The sequence below is a fragment of the Mixophyes fleayi genome, chromosome 4, assembly GCF_038048845.1.
Source record: "Mixophyes fleayi isolate aMixFle1 chromosome 4, aMixFle1.hap1, whole genome shotgun sequence".
Classification (NCBI taxonomy): Eukaryota; Metazoa; Chordata; class Amphibia; order Anura; family Limnodynastidae; genus Mixophyes; species Mixophyes fleayi.
In genome coordinates this window covers 85,096,507-85,113,340 of record NC_134405.1, presented here as the reverse complement: position 1 = coordinate 85,113,340, position 16,834 = coordinate 85,096,507, and the positions used below count along the sequence as shown (strand labels likewise).

At 38.4% G+C, this 16,834-nt stretch overlaps 1 protein-coding gene across 2 annotated transcripts in view; it reads left to right on the top strand.

Moving 5' to 3' along the window:
* ARRDC4 (arrestin domain containing 4) overlaps positions 1–9,388 on the top strand; it is a 35,794-nt gene extending 26,406 nt beyond the window's left edge. Inside the window, exons 6-8 of one of the 2 annotated variants that reach the window (XM_075207701.1) lie at positions 506–668; positions 1,850–2,004; positions 5,305–9,388. In XM_075207701.1, the coding sequence (XP_075063802.1) occupies positions 506–668; positions 1,850–2,004; positions 5,305–5,358 (372 nt within the window). In that variant the 3' untranslated portion in view covers positions 5,359–9,388. The remainder of the gene's footprint in view (positions 1–505; positions 669–1,849; positions 2,005–5,304) is intronic. The other variant, XM_075207702.1, reaches the window with a different exon arrangement.
* Positions 9,389–16,834: the final 7,446 nt, after the last annotated feature.

Sequence of the window (16,834 nt, the reverse complement as noted above, 5' to 3'; positions counted from 1 at the left end):
GCTAAAAATGTGCTGTAGAATAAAAGTTCCTCTAAATATAAGTATACATGCCCGCTCTCCTGGAATGTCCAGGAGACTTCCTAGTGAAGTGGGCAGGATGGAAGTCTCAATGACGCAATTTGCGTCACTTCCCCCCCCCCCCTCCCCCATTATGCATATAAGGTTGTGTAATATTAGTATTGTGGGAATAATAAAACAAAGCATTGCTTTTAGTCATATATTTTTAGCCTCACCAGGTTACTTCACTGATTAGAACTGTGCCCCAATTAGTGTCAAATCTGCCCTGGGCTTAGACAAACACTGCAGGTGCAGCAGCTGTGACATGGGCATTGGACATTCTCAGAGTGTGTACGTATAAGATATTACTGCAACGTGTTGTCCATAGTCAAAAATCCTACTTTATGTGTGTGTGTATATACATATATTTATTGATTGTCACCTCTTTAAATCTCTGACTATTCAGAGGAATAATGTGGGTCTAAATTTGTATTTTTCTTCCCTACAGGTTTATATTCACATTCCTGGTGCACAGAAGCTGGTGGTGGATCTACCTCTAGTCATTGGCACAGTCCCATTTACTTCATTCATGTACAGCAACTCAATTGTTGCCAGACAGTTTACACTAGACATGAGCTGGCTTGCCTTGGCATTGCCAGAACAACCAGAAGGTAAGAGGATTGCACTAATGGTGAGCAGGGGAATAATAGGTGCTGTAAAGATATACAAAGTATAATAGGTCAGTCCTGAGCTTAGAGGATAGTGTATCTAAAACAGTGTTAATAGGTTTATTAAGGATAAGGTTCTTTTAAAGATTAACTAAATCGCTCATTATGAACTGGACACAAAGGGCTAGATTTACTAAAAGGCGGATTTGAAAAAGTGGAGATGTTGTCTATAGCAACCAATCAGATTCTAGGTTTCATTTTGTAGAATGCACTAAATAAATGAAAGCTAGAATCTGATTGGTTGCTATAGGCAACATCTCCCCTTTTTCAAACCCGCAGTTTAGTAAATATACCACAAAGTCCCACCCCCTGATATGGAGATGGTGGCAGCCTTCCTAAGCCTGTTGCTTGTCTGTTTTTTGTTTTTCTGAATACTGAAGTGAACAACTGCCATTGGTGTATTATGTATGACCAGTGAATACCTCAGCCGATGAACATACCAGATTTAGTACTTGGTAATAGTCTATCAAGATGCAAGATGTTGTAGGACTTCCAGACTCTTAAGTGGAGTGTACATCTATTAGGGGGGTAGGATGTTTCAATAGCACTTAATAAAATGTTTGTGTAGATGCTCCTTTTCATTGGCACCCTGTCCCTCTTGTTCGCTCCCTTTCATTGGTTCATCAACCTTATATAAAGGATGAGGATTAAAAGTATAAACATATATATTTGGCTATTTTATAGGAGAGTGAAGAATGTAGATGTTATCTTTTTTTATTTGTTGCACGTTATACAGTCATAGTAGTTCTATTAGGGTTCAGCACGTGTGTTTGATTATATCATCATGTTAATTGGAACAACTGTATGGATTCTCTATAAATCCTCTCTGTACTACTTGCCCAGTATGAAGGGTGTTGAAGAAGCGCATCTCCAAAACAAGTAGTAGGAGGTTACTGAGTGGGTTAACCCACTATATGCCTATTGTACTAGTTTAGAACTTCCTATATATCGGATTTCCAGTTACAGTATCAAATGCCTGAATATGGATTGTTACTGTAAAAGAAAATGTGTTTTTATCTTTAAAATATTTAGTATTATCATTTTGATGATATTCCTTTGTTATGAACGGTTAACATTTGTGCTGTTTTGTTATGTATATGTTTTTTTTTTTCTACTATGACTAGCACCACCAAATTATGGCGATATTGTGTCCGAAGGTGATCTTTCTTGGAGCGCCCCTTCAATCACAGAACAGGATGACTTAATTGAAGGCCTTCACTTTCCACCACTTGCCGTTATGCAGGAGTTCTTGTTCCAACCACCACCGTTGTATTCAGAGGTAGAATTGTACATGTGCACTTGAGTTCATTGTAAGGGACAAATAAAAAAATAATAATTTAATGTTTAAATTCTAAATATTGCACTTTTAGTAGAGATGCTCGGGGTCAGTTTTCCGAAAACCGAGCTCATCCGAACTTAGCAGATCCGAGTACCGAGCCAAGCAGGCTCGGTACTTTCACACGCAAAATGTAATTGTTGTGTCGTTGGATCTCACAAGTTTTGGATTCTATAAGTACCGCCATGTAAGGAAATCCAGCGCCATTTGACAGACAGAAACAGAAGGGGTAGAAGCTTTTTTGGCAGTCTCCAGTGCACTTGGGCAGCATCATTGATGAAACATAAACAATAGGGATGGCAGTATTCTGAAAAGTCTCCAGTGACATTGCTCTGTACCATAGCTCACACAGAAACTAAAGGGAAGGCAGTGTTCTTGTCACTCTCCAGTCTCCAGTGACATTGCTCTGTGCCATCGATATGGATTCACATCAGTCCACAGAAGACCAGGAGCACCAAGCAGCTGCTGGCACCAGGCATGATGATAGTAATCCCTCTACGTCATCTGCTAAAGCCTATGTTCAAGTGCATAGTAGTTTTAAGTTCGGGAAACAAAAATGTAAAAAAAAAGCTTTTACCTTGGTAAAGAAAAAAAACACCTGTAATCAAGGCAAAGTTAATTGCAGAAAAACATAAAATTGCCAACATGCCATTCTACACACAGTGGCAAGGAAAGAATCAGGCCTTTGAGTTACTGTATGAGTGCTAGTTCTGCAACTGTCAGTAAGGCATCTTTTTGTAAGGTCAGTCATAATGATGTAAGACCTTGTCATTCAGACTCAAAAAGTGGTGCCCAAATACATTTAAGAAACTATGTTCAAATTCAGAAATGACACAAATGCCTGAGGAGAGTCTATCCACGAGTGATATGTGTAAGCCTAAGCCTTCTGATACTGTACTCCTAAAGAAACCTTCTTTCAGCATTTCTGCATATGTGTGGATGAGCAGCCCAAGTGTAGCCGGTGATACACAAATTGAGGATGCCACTTTGGAATTGCAACAGGATGAGGGGGATATTTGTGTAGCTGATGACAACGCTAATGAGAATGTTGATGACGACGATGATGTTGTTTAAGTCCTGCACCAGTGGAAGCAGTTGTTGCCAGTGATAAGAAGAAGGCCAATGTCATGCCTGGGCATAAGACCAAAAAATCCACCTCTGTGTGAAATAATTTTTACACAAATCCTGACAACAGTTGTCTAGCCATTTGTAGCATTAATAAAGCCACAGTCAGTAGAGGTAGGGACCTTGACCATCTAGGAACCTCATATATGTTACGCCATTTGAAGAGAGTTCATGGGAAGCTTTTGTGAAAATCTGAAACTTATGCTAAAAAAACTAACAACAAGCAGTCCAGCATCAGCTAGCTCCCTTGTCTCACCTAGATTCCGGCACCTGCAATCTACACGCACAACACCGTATTCATCATTATCCTCACTAGCGATCAGAGTTAGTCCTGCATCCAAGTTGCTTAGGCTAGATGACTCCTCCACTCTCCAGGATTCCTAAGAGGAATTCTTGAGAGTTAGTTCCCATGCTGCTGCTGGGGGTGGATCTTCATCCCAGAAGCAGACCATGAAGAATACTACTAGAAGTATACAACAATTGACTGTTAAACAATCCTTTGCAAGAGAAAGCAAATATGAAAGCTGACAGCCAGTCACAAAGCTGATCACAGATGCCATGGTGACTATGCTAATATTAGATCTGTGTTCAATATCCACTATTAATGCTGCTGGTTTTAGACAGTTAATTGAGGTCTTGCGTCCTCGTTACCAAATTCCATCACGTCACCATTTTACTTGAAAAGCTATTCCTCACCTCTACCAGAAAGTTCATAAAAATATAACTATTGGGCTAAAAATGCCTTTCTACCCACTGTATAGTTGACCACAGATGTGTGGACAAACGGAACTGGGAAAACTAAAGACTATATCACTGTGACAGCCCACTGGGTTGGTCATTCGCCTTCACAAGCAGGAACAACTGCAGCATGTACCCAACTACTATTTTCCTGAGGCAGGCTACTCTGTGTATCACCGGCTTCACTAAGAGACATACAGTTGACAATCTGTTACAAAATCTAAGGGATGTCATTGCTATATGGCTTATCCCACTTGGACTCTCCTCAGGATATGTCATTTCTGATAATACCACCAATATTGTGAGAGCATTACAGCTGGGTCAATTCTATCACATTCCCTGTTTTGCTCAGACAATCAACTTGGTGGTGCAGAGCTTTTTGAAAAATGACAGGGACGTGCAGGAGATGCTGTCTGTAGCCCGTAAATCTTCAAGACATTTCCAGCATTCTGGCTTCCTGAGTCCTCCAGAATCAAATTTAAATTACTCACCCTTACCTACAAAGCCCTCAACAACACTTTTTAAGATTTTTTAAGCAACATAGTCTATTACGCATGGATATAAAAATACTATGGGTCATGTAGAAACTGATGATTACTTGTCCAGAAATCAGCATTTCAAGGTTCATGGACATTTGCAAACGCTTACCTAAAATATGCCCCTCGTTTTGTTGGCTTTATTTTATGTCTTAAAATTCTCATGAGCAAGGGGACATTGGGATGGTCTTTATCACGTCTGTGATGGACATGACAGGACAGACTAAACCTGATCTTTGAGACCTCAGAGGTGGAGGAGAACTAAAAGTTTTATATGGGGAGGAATTCTACTCAAAGCAGGAAATCTGTAAATGCATTTTTCCACCTCCATATCTCATTTAAATAAGCTTCTCCTGCAAAATTACATCTCATTTATCTACTTAAGTGCAATAGTAGGCCTATTTGTGTCCATTGGTCAGTGTAAATATTTGTACCCCCACAGATGCTTCTATCTTGGCCCACAAATCTATGCATTTCCACATTAAACTGGGGGCAATTGCACAAAACTAGCTGTGAGTTCCCGGCGGGTTTGAAAAGTAGAGATGTTGCCTATAACAACCAATCGGATTCTAGTTATTTATTTAGTACATTCTACAGAATGATAGCTAGCGTCTGATTGTTTGCTGTAGGCAACATCTCCGCTTTTCAAACCCGCTGGAAACTCGCAGCTTGATGCATTTACCCCTTGGACTATGCAAATTGCTATAGCTATGGGCTAAACGAAAGAAGGGTACCTGTGACAAGACTACTTGGAGAAGTGGAATATTTTATATTAAGTAGGACATTCTCATTGTGAACTTTTTGCACAAAGAGCTTAACAAAGTTGTATGTTTTCCATACACAGGCTGACCCATATCCCGACCACACAACAGAAGAAAGAACTGCCTCATTCACTTGAAAAAAAATCAAAAACAACCGCTTCATTTATAAAACCAGTTCATTTCCTTATTTGAAGTAATGCCTCATGAACTATGTGGAATACTACACTTTTGGTCTTGCTTGGTACTTGCTTCATGTCTGCTGTGGGGAAAAAGTGAAAAACTTCAGGGAAGTTGCCAAACCTTAAATGGTTCTATAAATTCTTGAAACTCTTTTTCTATTCCTCCCATAACTGTGAAAATAACAATTGAGGAATTGCAAGTTGGTGTTGAAGTGTAGCAAAATGGATAAATGTTGATTTGTCAGAAAATATACCGGTGTACAGTTTTGAAAACTGGAGCGTGGGTAGCTGTAATTTATTGCAACCAATCACATTTACTTTAATTTTCCACACTTTGCTAAAAAATTGGCAGTTACAATCTGAACTGGTTGATATGTTGTTATAGCACTTTGATGCACAATTACCCTTTCACCAGTTTTCATAGTCCTTGCTGTGTTTTGGGAAGATGGTGAAATTGAAATGGTTTTTGTTTTGTTTTTTGTTGTTGCCATCACTGTGAGTACACAAATGTCAGGAATGTAAAGCTCACATTTATCATACATTAAAGGGAAAATGTAGCAAGTTGCCTAATCAGAAGCAAATTGCAGGGAAATTATGATAAATCCTGTGCGGGATGACTCGTTTTGTGTACAAAAACTTTTTTCTTTGGTAGACCAGAGCTGTGATGACTGTACATATTCAGATTTTCAACCAAATACTGTGCGCCAGTGGTAAATTTTCAGGCACCCTGGTTATCTGGCTCCTTATAGTTCTCAGGCCCTAACATACTGTGTTGTGCATGTACACAGTCTGTGTGTTTATTTCAACTCTGTTGAAGTTTTGATGTACACCGTAGCATTTATAAAGCCAAAGTTTCAACCAAGTGAGCCCCAAATCCTGTGAAATCCATCCATTTCTTTTCTTTATGTACTGCTTATTTGGCCAGTGGTCTAGCACCAAGATACTGGAGCCCATCACATAACTATGTTCATAGCAACTTTTCAGAATTTATGGGTTAGTAGTCTCCAACATGACTGGTCACTCCGGTGTTGGTTTGTATTTTATATAATAACACTTCTATATAATTGACTGGAATCGTATGCTGGTCACTGTTGGAGGGTAATTAAGTTAGTATACAAAAAATGGTAATTACCTGCACTCCTGTGATTAGATTCAGTGTTCTGCTCGGACAGGCAGTTAAAGTCTAGCACATGACATTATTATCAAATTAACAGCTGGGTTTTTTAAACCCCTTCTTCGTTGAATCCTCTGGGAAGGTAATGGGGCAAGCCATGTTGTATATTAATGTGTCGTACCTAATTTAGCTTTGGGTGGAATTATTCTTTAGGTATGATTTGTTTTGTTAGCGTGCCATGCAATGGATGTTTGTGCATAGTCAAACCTACTAATGTGCATAGCATCACCCCTGTGTTTATATATGTGCTAATGTAACTGGCACATAGTACTCTACAAAATTGCAGACTTCTAACATTAGGAGAAATTTGTTCATAAAGTGGTGTATAAGAAAATATATATATTTTATGTGGTGTATTTACTAGATGTCTGAAATTGTGTAAAATACAATATGATGGTGTGTGTAACTACAGTGCCTTGCAAAAGTATTCAGACACTTTGAAATATTGCTGGATTAGATATGATATAGTACCTGCAGTGTGTGTGTGTGTGCTATGAAATGTAGACTGTAAGCTCCAATGGGGCAGGGACTGATGTGAGTGACAAATATTCTCTCAACAGCGCTGCGGAATTGGTGGCGCTATATTAATGATGATGATGATGAGATCTGGGATGTAATGACTGCTGTCTCTCTGTCTGTGCTGGATGGCAGTGCCTCTAAGGACTGCTTTGTATAGACACCAAGTAAGGGCAAGTGGTATATACTGAGAAGTATTTTATAAAGCAAGTATTGTGAAGGTATTGCATAAAATAGGGAACGTTTGGGGGCAAGTTAGTAAATGGAATGGTTGTAAATACTCCACTGCTGAGTACCTATTGGAGCATAGTGAAGTCATCTGATCATACTGATAGGAGCATGGTTAGGCCATGGTATGGGGTGAATAATTGCTTAAACGTTCAAAGGTTGTTAACATTTCTCTTATGTGTATTGTTGCATTGTCTTGTAGTCCTATGTAATATATGCAACAAAAGAGCAAATAGCACTATGTACTCTAATATAGCATTCGATCAGGCCATCGTGTTTATTAGTTTTAACTTGCATTAGATGAACCATAGATATTTTACATTTATTACATGAGTGCTATTTGCTCAATGGTATTAAATAATCTTCATTGTACTTGAATCGCAGCCTTGTTTTAAATGATCTCAAGCATCATCTTAATCAAATTGAGCACTTTATTTTTTTGTTGTTCTCAGGATAATATCTGGGTGCTTAAAGGTGAAGTATTTTCAAAGTACATCTTTTTTTTATGTTTTGTGACTCTATATATATGGACATTTTGAAATATATTTGAATTGTAATATATATGTTTATGTGTAACAACGTCCTTGGGTACAATTTCTTATATGCTGATGTAGGCTACAGATGTCACTGCTATTGCTACCTATAAACAGGTTCATTCAACGACTAAAACACTGTAGACAGTAATAGCAACAGTGACACTTGGAGGCTATATGAAGTTAATGAACTCTGTGTTTAATAAAATGTAATTTATAAAGCGCAAGACTGACACATTGCACACTCATCTATATAGGCGCAATTGTGTTTGTTTATAGGTCAGTGTATACATTTGTTCACCCGCATTGAGCACAGTCATGATCCATCTACTCAGATGTCTAAGATCTTTATGGTTTGGAGGGTGGGAATATCAACTGCACAAGTGAACACATCACCACTAAGTGTCTCCTACTATTGATTTGGCACTCGCGGGTTATTAACTAAAGGATATTGTGTGGATGCCATGCCAGAGTCCCTTGCAATTTGGGAGTACTTCCACCGTATCTTATCTCTGTTGGTATCTTCTCTGTTAGTTTCTAATACCTCTTACACCTATCTTACATTCTACATGCAGAAAGCTGTAGGAGTCCCTGGCTTGTGACCCCCAAACTTCTGCTAATTTGGGGTGGGGCTTGGTAACTTAAAATTGTAAAAAAAAAAATTGGGTGAAAAATAAACTTTCAACTTTTCTCTTCTGCTTGTTTCACCATCAATATTAGGTCATATGATTCCTGCCAGGAAGTCAGTTCCTAGGCCCTTGTTGCAGGTGGCAAATATTTACATTTGCTTAAACTCAAATATTTGTCCATTCAGTTATGACATATTTGAGTCTACATGGCGTAAGGTCATTCTGAGGACACATGCCTAATATTCTCCCCATCCAGCTAATTTAAATATCACGCAAAATAAAATCTCTTGTTAGAGTTAGGCCCATACTTGTACCTATCCCACAATAGTAAGGAATGTCCAAAATGCTCTCAAGCCTGCCCATCATCTTGTGGAAGACGCATTCATTCCGCAGCGCAGATCCTTAGAAACAAGTGCTCAGTCCACAATTACACCTTTTGTGGCATCTTATTTGCACTGATGAAACCCTTGCTCTGCATCTCCGTTCATAAATGACTACAGATGTTTAAATAGAGAAGTCTGTTCACTGAATATGGTTTTCAATAAAGTACGTTTTACTGCTTTCAGAATGTTTGTTTTCAATTAACTTAATGTCCATATTCTACATCTACGGAGGATTTTCTATTAACCCTTACTGTGATTTTCTTTTTTCTTTTTTAAATTAACCATTTAAGTGCAATATTTTTATCATGACTAATGTATAACAAGTCTGTGACAGCCAAAACTGCTTGAAATTATATCCCATCTAATGCAATGGCTGAGTAGACACTGAATGTGATTTGACAAGTATCTTAAGTGGCTGTATTGCACTAATACCTGCTATGTGTATGATATTTTGTAGCAAACCGTGGCCTTAAATTTGCTAATAATGTGTTTTTGTATGTTCAAAAATAAAGTGAATATTCTGGACTGATCTGATTCCTGTGTATAAGTTACAAGATCAAAACATTTCCATTTAAGATAAAAAAAAATAAAAAATGGTTTATTTAAATATCTCCAGTCATATCATGCAGCGCTTCACAAAGAATAAGCAGTCATTCACATCAGTACAATCTAAACTCTCTACCACACACACACACACACACTTGTTTGTAGTGCATCGTGAGTATCCATGTTTGAAACATGACACATAGGGCACCCCTTTCCTAATGTCCTGTCAACAGGACAATCCTATAGGTATGTGTAGGAGCAGTTTATCACCAATCACCAAAGTTACCACTTGAGATTTACACTTTGACCAAAATATTGACATGGACTGCGTGGTGGGAAAGTTTCATGTATTTTGGCCATCTGAGGACATACATGCACCTGCATATACTGTCACATAGCTATGCAGGTTACAATCATGGTCAACTACTGCGTATTGTTTCAACAAATTGTATTTCTCTTTACAGCTGCTAACCGGTTCTTTATATAGAATTTCACAGATAACCAGTTTTGATCTTTCAGTGCTGATAGTTCAGCCATGATACATGCGACACAATCATGCTTTGCGGGCACCCGGCATGTTTGACTAAACTTGATCATGTGCTTCTCCACAGTTTGGATCTCATCTCTGTCCCAGGTTATTCTCCGCACTTCTTTACATCCTAAAAACATGCAGAGTGGTTCATTACAAATGCAAAAGCAGTTTGCCTCTGTATTTTGCAGATAACAAAACTGTGTACTACACCAACCTGTGAAGCCTTGTCTGGGCACTGGTCCCGTTTGGTTGGGTCCCTACACTGTCTCCCTTCTGACAGGGAAGTGTCACTCTGTAGCTGGACTGGTTCTAAAAAGAAAGAGATATGTAAATGACTGAGGTAAAAGTTAAAACCATTCAAGATTTCCAACTTGCCGTCCGGATCGATGTCAAACTCTTCCAAATTCTTGTCTTTGAATTTAGCCATGTTACCACTATCGAGAGCCATTAATAGTCTGTTGATCCTGTCAAGTTGGAGGGTATCTTCTGCAAGATGGTAATACTGCCGGTACACCTTTTGTCATGCCCAAAGATGTCTGCCAATTGATCCAATTCAGTGTCATTTAGGTTGAGGGACTTAGATAGAGTGGCGACATGCTTTTAAAGCTTCGTGGATTTTTAGCCCTACACACTCGGGCAATCAAGCAAGCTGAGGTGTGTTCCACTATGACTTTCTATGAGTTCAGCTAGTTCCATCTTGCCTCATAGATCTTCCTAAAGTCGCATTAATTTTGAACAACAGTGCAGCCCTCCTTCATCACTCGGCCCTCCACAATGCTTGATATCTTTTGCAAGTCATGCCAAACTTTCAGTGCTAGTGAAGGTGTCTTAAATGTACCTGTCTCCTCGTCATAGCCAGCTGCCAACTTCACCACGTCTACTACATGCAGAAAGTTTGATGGAATGGTCTTCCATCCTCTCCAAAGGGGTAGCTCTTCTGGCACGTAACAGTAGCCTACCCATTTCTCTAAACTACTGATGAATGTACTTATGTTTGCCAACATATAAACAGACCCAGTTCAAGAGATTGCAATATGCAAATGAGCAGATCATTTAAGACTTAATGAATAGCAACACAAATCTAGTTTGTCCACTTACATTTTAAGTGGACAACCCAGTTTATTGGTGTTATCCAATCTTATTAAGTTTATTTGTCTTGTACCTTACTGCAATTTATCCTGTTGAACACTGATGAAAATAACGGATCAACCTACTTTTTTTGGTAAAGACCCTCTTACTCAGCAACCCGGGTCAATTGTCTATGAAGAAGCAACTTCAGTAAGGCATACCTCCCAATTGTCCTGATTTGGCGGGACATCCCGATTTGCGGCCTGCAAAAACTGACTGGCGTTTTACCTAAACTTGCCCATTGGCAGGCTTGTTTTGTCCCAATTTTGTGATTCTAAATTTTGGGATGTATGAGTAAGCAACACTGTGTGCTTCAAAATCAGACTTTTCTTCACACATGAAGTACTGCAAATGGCAGCCTTCCCCTCATTTGCTGAAACAGGCAAAATCTGAAACATAGATGACTGTTTATCCATCAGAAAGGAACAGGCTCCTCAGATCTAGAATTAAGTAAAAGTTACCTCCACTATGTACATTCTAGTTATACAGAAAACTAGTTTGTAAATGTTTGTAATTTATATATGGTAATATATACATTTTATGTTTGTTTTAATGTAATGTCTGGGGGATCTTATTGCTTTCCTGCAATATAAATTTTTAAATGAGCACAAAGCTAATGGTTAAATTGAACTGACAACAACACAGAAATTAAAGTTGCTCAGTGATCTAATAAGTATCAACAAGTGCAAGAAAGGGAGGGGTGCAAGAAGGGAAACATACAAAATCCCCCAGCATACCTCTATAGTCCAGTAAAATAAAAACAATTAATATAACTGCTTCTTATTTGTAAATAAACTGCAGAAGATTTAGTTACACATATTTTCAAATAATTGATAACCCATCTGCCATATGGCAGCATATCTGCTAATAGGATGGTCCTTAAATTTTAAAAACACATTAATAACATAGGTCTCCCGTACCCATGGGAGAGTAGGGCATTCTCCCGTATCTGCCACTTCCTATTGAAGAGGGCAGAGTTTGGAGCCTCCATGACTAGATTCTAAGGGAATTGTGTCATTTTGGCCCGCCCCGCCCCCACAATAAAATAACGTGTTTATATCATTGCTTCTAGGAGTGGAGCTAAAAATGGCTCAATTCTCCTTAGCCCTGCCCCCACAAGCCCACCTTCCCCCTGGATCTCACATAGGCCAACTTTATGAAGTTGGCAATTATGATTAATATATGACTAATTTGGTTACTACTCTACTGGTTATGGTTAGTAACATTGTATTAGCAGAAGCTCTGTGAAGTGGCCGGTGGCTTATCATATATTTACAAATGTGCGTTCCTAAGTCTTCTGTGTGTTACTTACAAATAGGAAGTAGTTGTAATTAGTCCTTTTTTTAACCAGGTTACTGGGGTATTTTGTGTGCGTTACTATTTTAAAATGTCCAGATGTTGCCATACCTCACTAGATAGACCCTGTGGTGGTGGCAGATGGTTCCATTGGAAGGTGTTAGACAAGCTTCTCCATCGCAGCCATGTTTGTCCCTCTTTCAGATTTTTAAATGGTATGAAGTATGCTCAATATGATCTGTTTTATTGTACATTAATATACAAAGGTCACAAACCTCTCCTCTCTCCAGTTCCTAGTTATTATTTACTTAGTACATTCTACAAAATGATATCTAGAATCTGATTGGTTGCTATAGGCAACATCTCCACTTTTCAAAACCGCCAGGAACTCGCAGCTTGGTACATTTATCCCCCTAGTCTTTAAAGTCATTTTGAACTCTACACATTTGTACTTTTAAAAACTACAGCAATGTTAGATTTGCGTCATTTTTTTTTTTTTTTTAGTTAGCTGTCATTTAAAATGAAACCTCTCTCTCATATAATATATATATATATATATATATATATATACACACACACACACACAGAGAGAGGTGTGTGTGTGTGCTTAATTTATTGGTCATGTATTTAAAAAAAGCAGAAAAGAGTGACAGTGTTATACTCTGCTCTAATTTCTGCCATATAGGAAGATTGATTATCAGACATTAAGTAGCTGGTCTTCATGGATTTATACCTTTTTGTGTTTTAATTTGTATAATTGTCTGCCTGTCTGATGAGGTATTTCCTATTAACTGAAAAGTTAAAACATGATCCAGTTTCACCATCCAAACAGAAATGGCTCATGTCAGCAATGTCACCCTATATGCAGGATAAGCTGTTTTTAGTTTTGAGTATTTGTTTTTAATAGTGTTTGTGTCTTTCTCGGTAGAGCCAATTATCCCACTGTCTCCTGAAACCATTTCTAGGCCTAATTCTCATTAACTGCAGTGACATTGTACGGTATGCACCTTCCTCTTGCAGCCACTGGCTGTGTTATTAATCAAAAAGAACAAAGTGCTATCATCAGGAAATCTCATTATGCCTATTTACAGAGTGGAATGAAAGACTAAAATAAATTGAGCAGAGATTATTCCTGTACTTGTGAAATCTCCTCAGTATGGGTGTCTGATGGCTCCATAAGGCCATGTGATGTTTATTTAAAAAGTTTTGACATGCCGGTTTAAATGGATATGAAATAGAAAAGAATGACAATTAACATTAAATCTTGCATACAGTACATGTATGTACTTTTAGTTGTCATTGAGCTTAATATAAAGGATCAATGTTCATTTCTGAAATTGTAAAAATGTAGACACAATGCATTTTTATGCGCAATTGTGTACATAACATAGGTGCACTCCCACATTCTGCTTTTCAGAACTGCCCTGATTACACAAGGATGGTTCCTCTTTTGCAAATTTTGTAGTCTTATCGGAAATGCATTTGGGTGAAAGAAGAAAAAAAAAGTTACGTCAAAGTTCTGGCTACTACCACTTTCTGACCAATCCTCTTCATTAACTTAAAGCTTTCCATTTTTTTGCCTCAATTATGTGTTGCAATAGTCATGAATGAAGACATTTGGGATTGTCTTTATTGCAAGTGTCACTTTATCGCCTCCTGCAAAACAAAGTCTCATTTTTGCATGTGGGTGCAATACGAGATGCATGAATGTGCTCAGCTCACATTAAGCTAGTGCTTCCCTGATCCAACCCCTCCCATCAGCAGGTGCAGATATTAACACTCTACTTAAAGATGTCAATCTCTTGCCATGTTACTCCATGCACTTCATATATAACAACCTTTACTGAATTCTGCTCTTTCCTGCTCTTATAGGTTGTGTGGTAGTTACCATGCTCAAATGTTTTGGTCTGTACCTGATATACCACTGAATTACATAAAGTTCTTTAACTTCTCCTTAACTATTTATTTTACTTTTCTCAAGTCTGTGGCCTAGATTTATCAAACCTTCTGTAAAGGAAAAGCGGAGCTTCCCATAGCAACCAATCAGATGCTAGCGATAGTTTTCTACAATGTACTAGATAAATGATATCTAGGATTTGATTAGTTGCTATTGGCCTCCACATTTCCTTTTTAGAACGTATGATAAATCTACCCATGTGTCATACCCTCCATGTATAGTTACCCTCCAAATTGCAGTATACGTGTTAGGTAATCCATTGCAAGATAGAAGTAGAAGAGAATTTCAAACAACTGTAAATTTATTTTGAATATATAGTAAGCATCCAGAGTAACCAATGATCAGATATAAAGGAGACACAACTTGAAACTGTTTAATAAGCACAGAAAAGTCACTAGGAATGGTAGCTAAACAGCTGGAGAAATGAAAGGCCTTCAGAAACCCTGGCAGTCTGCAGTACGTAAAACAGTATCATAACAGATCTGATAGTAGACAATAGTAATTACAGATGCAGTCTTGGAAATGGAGGCTATTCAATATTCTTGATCACATGAAGGCAGCAAAATTCCAAGTACAACTGAGAGGAACCCAGAGCCCCTTAGGGAAGTATCTGCAGGCAGACTGATGTCGAAAGACAGCAGGCCATTGTTTCATATAAGCAGTTCTATGTTCAAGCTGCAGAAACAGAAGAATTCAAAGTAAGCTAGATGCCAAAAAGTTTGGAGTAGTAGTGTGCCCCCTGAGATAGAGTTTTTATTTAGTTTTCCACAGAGGACGCAGTGTCTTTGAGTGGGACAAACTATTTTCCGTTGTCCACCATTTAAGTGCAGAATTCTGACCAGTCCTTAAGAAAAACTGCTGTTTGGGAAGCTGAATGGGAAGATGACTCTGCTCTTATGAACCTCTGTTAGCTTTGAAAATGTATGCTCCGCAAGTCTGTCAAGACAGCTATCCTCATAATTATAAATAATAATTATTTATATCACAGCTAGATAATCCACAACACTTTACAGAATAAATCTTCCACACAAGCACACACTAGGATTCATTTTTGTAAGAAGCAAAAAGCAACCTTTTGGGAAGCAGAGAGCCAGCAGATAACCAAAGCAAACACAGGGAGGACATACAAACTCCACATATATAGGGCTCTGGATGGAATTGAACCCATGACCCAGCACTGTGAGGCAGCAATATTAACCTATGTGTCACCATGCCCATATTGATTTGCTGCATACACTGGATTTCCCTAATATGGTGAATACCATTTCCTTTAGGACTGCCTCTATTACAGAGATAAAGGGCAGCTATAAAGAATGCATGTAATTTTCTGACCTCAATTAGGGTCATGAAGCCTTTTAGTAAGAGGGTTAGGCTTCCAAAGCCAGGTGTCTGACTCAAAATTACATAGACTCTGGAAGATCCCAAAGAGAAAATTTGGGTACAGATCTTCGTGGTATGAGATGAGCAGTGTCCAGTGGCTGAACTTCCATTACAAAGGAACAAACTATAGAAAGTTTGTCACTTTCTTCCATTCATCCCCTTACACCTTATGTGGCAGTAGAATGCCACAGACAAGGGTTACTACAGGTCTATGAGTCAGGGCTAAATCTTCTGTTGAAATGGTTTTCTCAATAAATTCTTCTTTGCTCAATGACATTACAGTCCCGTACTGGATAAGATCCCAACATTGGCTATGGACCAAGGGAAAAATAGAGCCCATAAAAGGGTTGGACGAGCCACTTGTTCCCAAAATGTCTCCGTTTATAGTATCAGTGGTTTGCAAAATATAAAGTAGGTCTGTGCTTAGTTCTTTATATAAAATAGAACATGTCTTTAGCGCTTTTGCATGGAGTATAATGCTGTTATTAGTTTCAGTGAGCAAGTATAAATGTTATAGCTTGGGTGGATTGGGGAAAAAAACTGGTATTTTGCATTTATAGTTCTTAGAATGTTATTTGTATATGGTATAAATGGTTATAGCTTATGCTTTTCTGTGTTCCAGGGGGGGAACAGGGTAGATCCATGTTATAGGCTCTTTGTTATTAGCTAGTTTAGGATAGTTAAAAGGAACAAATACTGTTCCTAAAGGGACAAATGCTATATAAATAAAGGAATAGTTTAAAAAAAGTTGGGTTAAATTAAGTAAATTGTCACAGCTCTCTGGTATATCCCACAATATTAACGCACAACAGTGGTGATGATAAACTTAAGAGATGTTTATTAAAACTGCAGGCAGGGTAAGATCTCAGTGGCTGAAGGGCCAGGAAAGGCATGCAACAAAAAGTCCAGACATGATATTCAAAAACAAAGTCCTCTTAACTTGCCAGATTCCGGGTTCCAGAGATGCAGAGTGATGTCAGAGTCAAAAAGCCAGGTAAGCAGAAACAACAATAATCCGGAGCTGCAACACAAACAATGATCCCGTAAGGTGCAATTGCCAAGGGTGAGTCTTTATACTCTGGTGAGTAACATACAATTTACAGCTGAGTGAGGCAGCTCAGCTGTTTCCAGG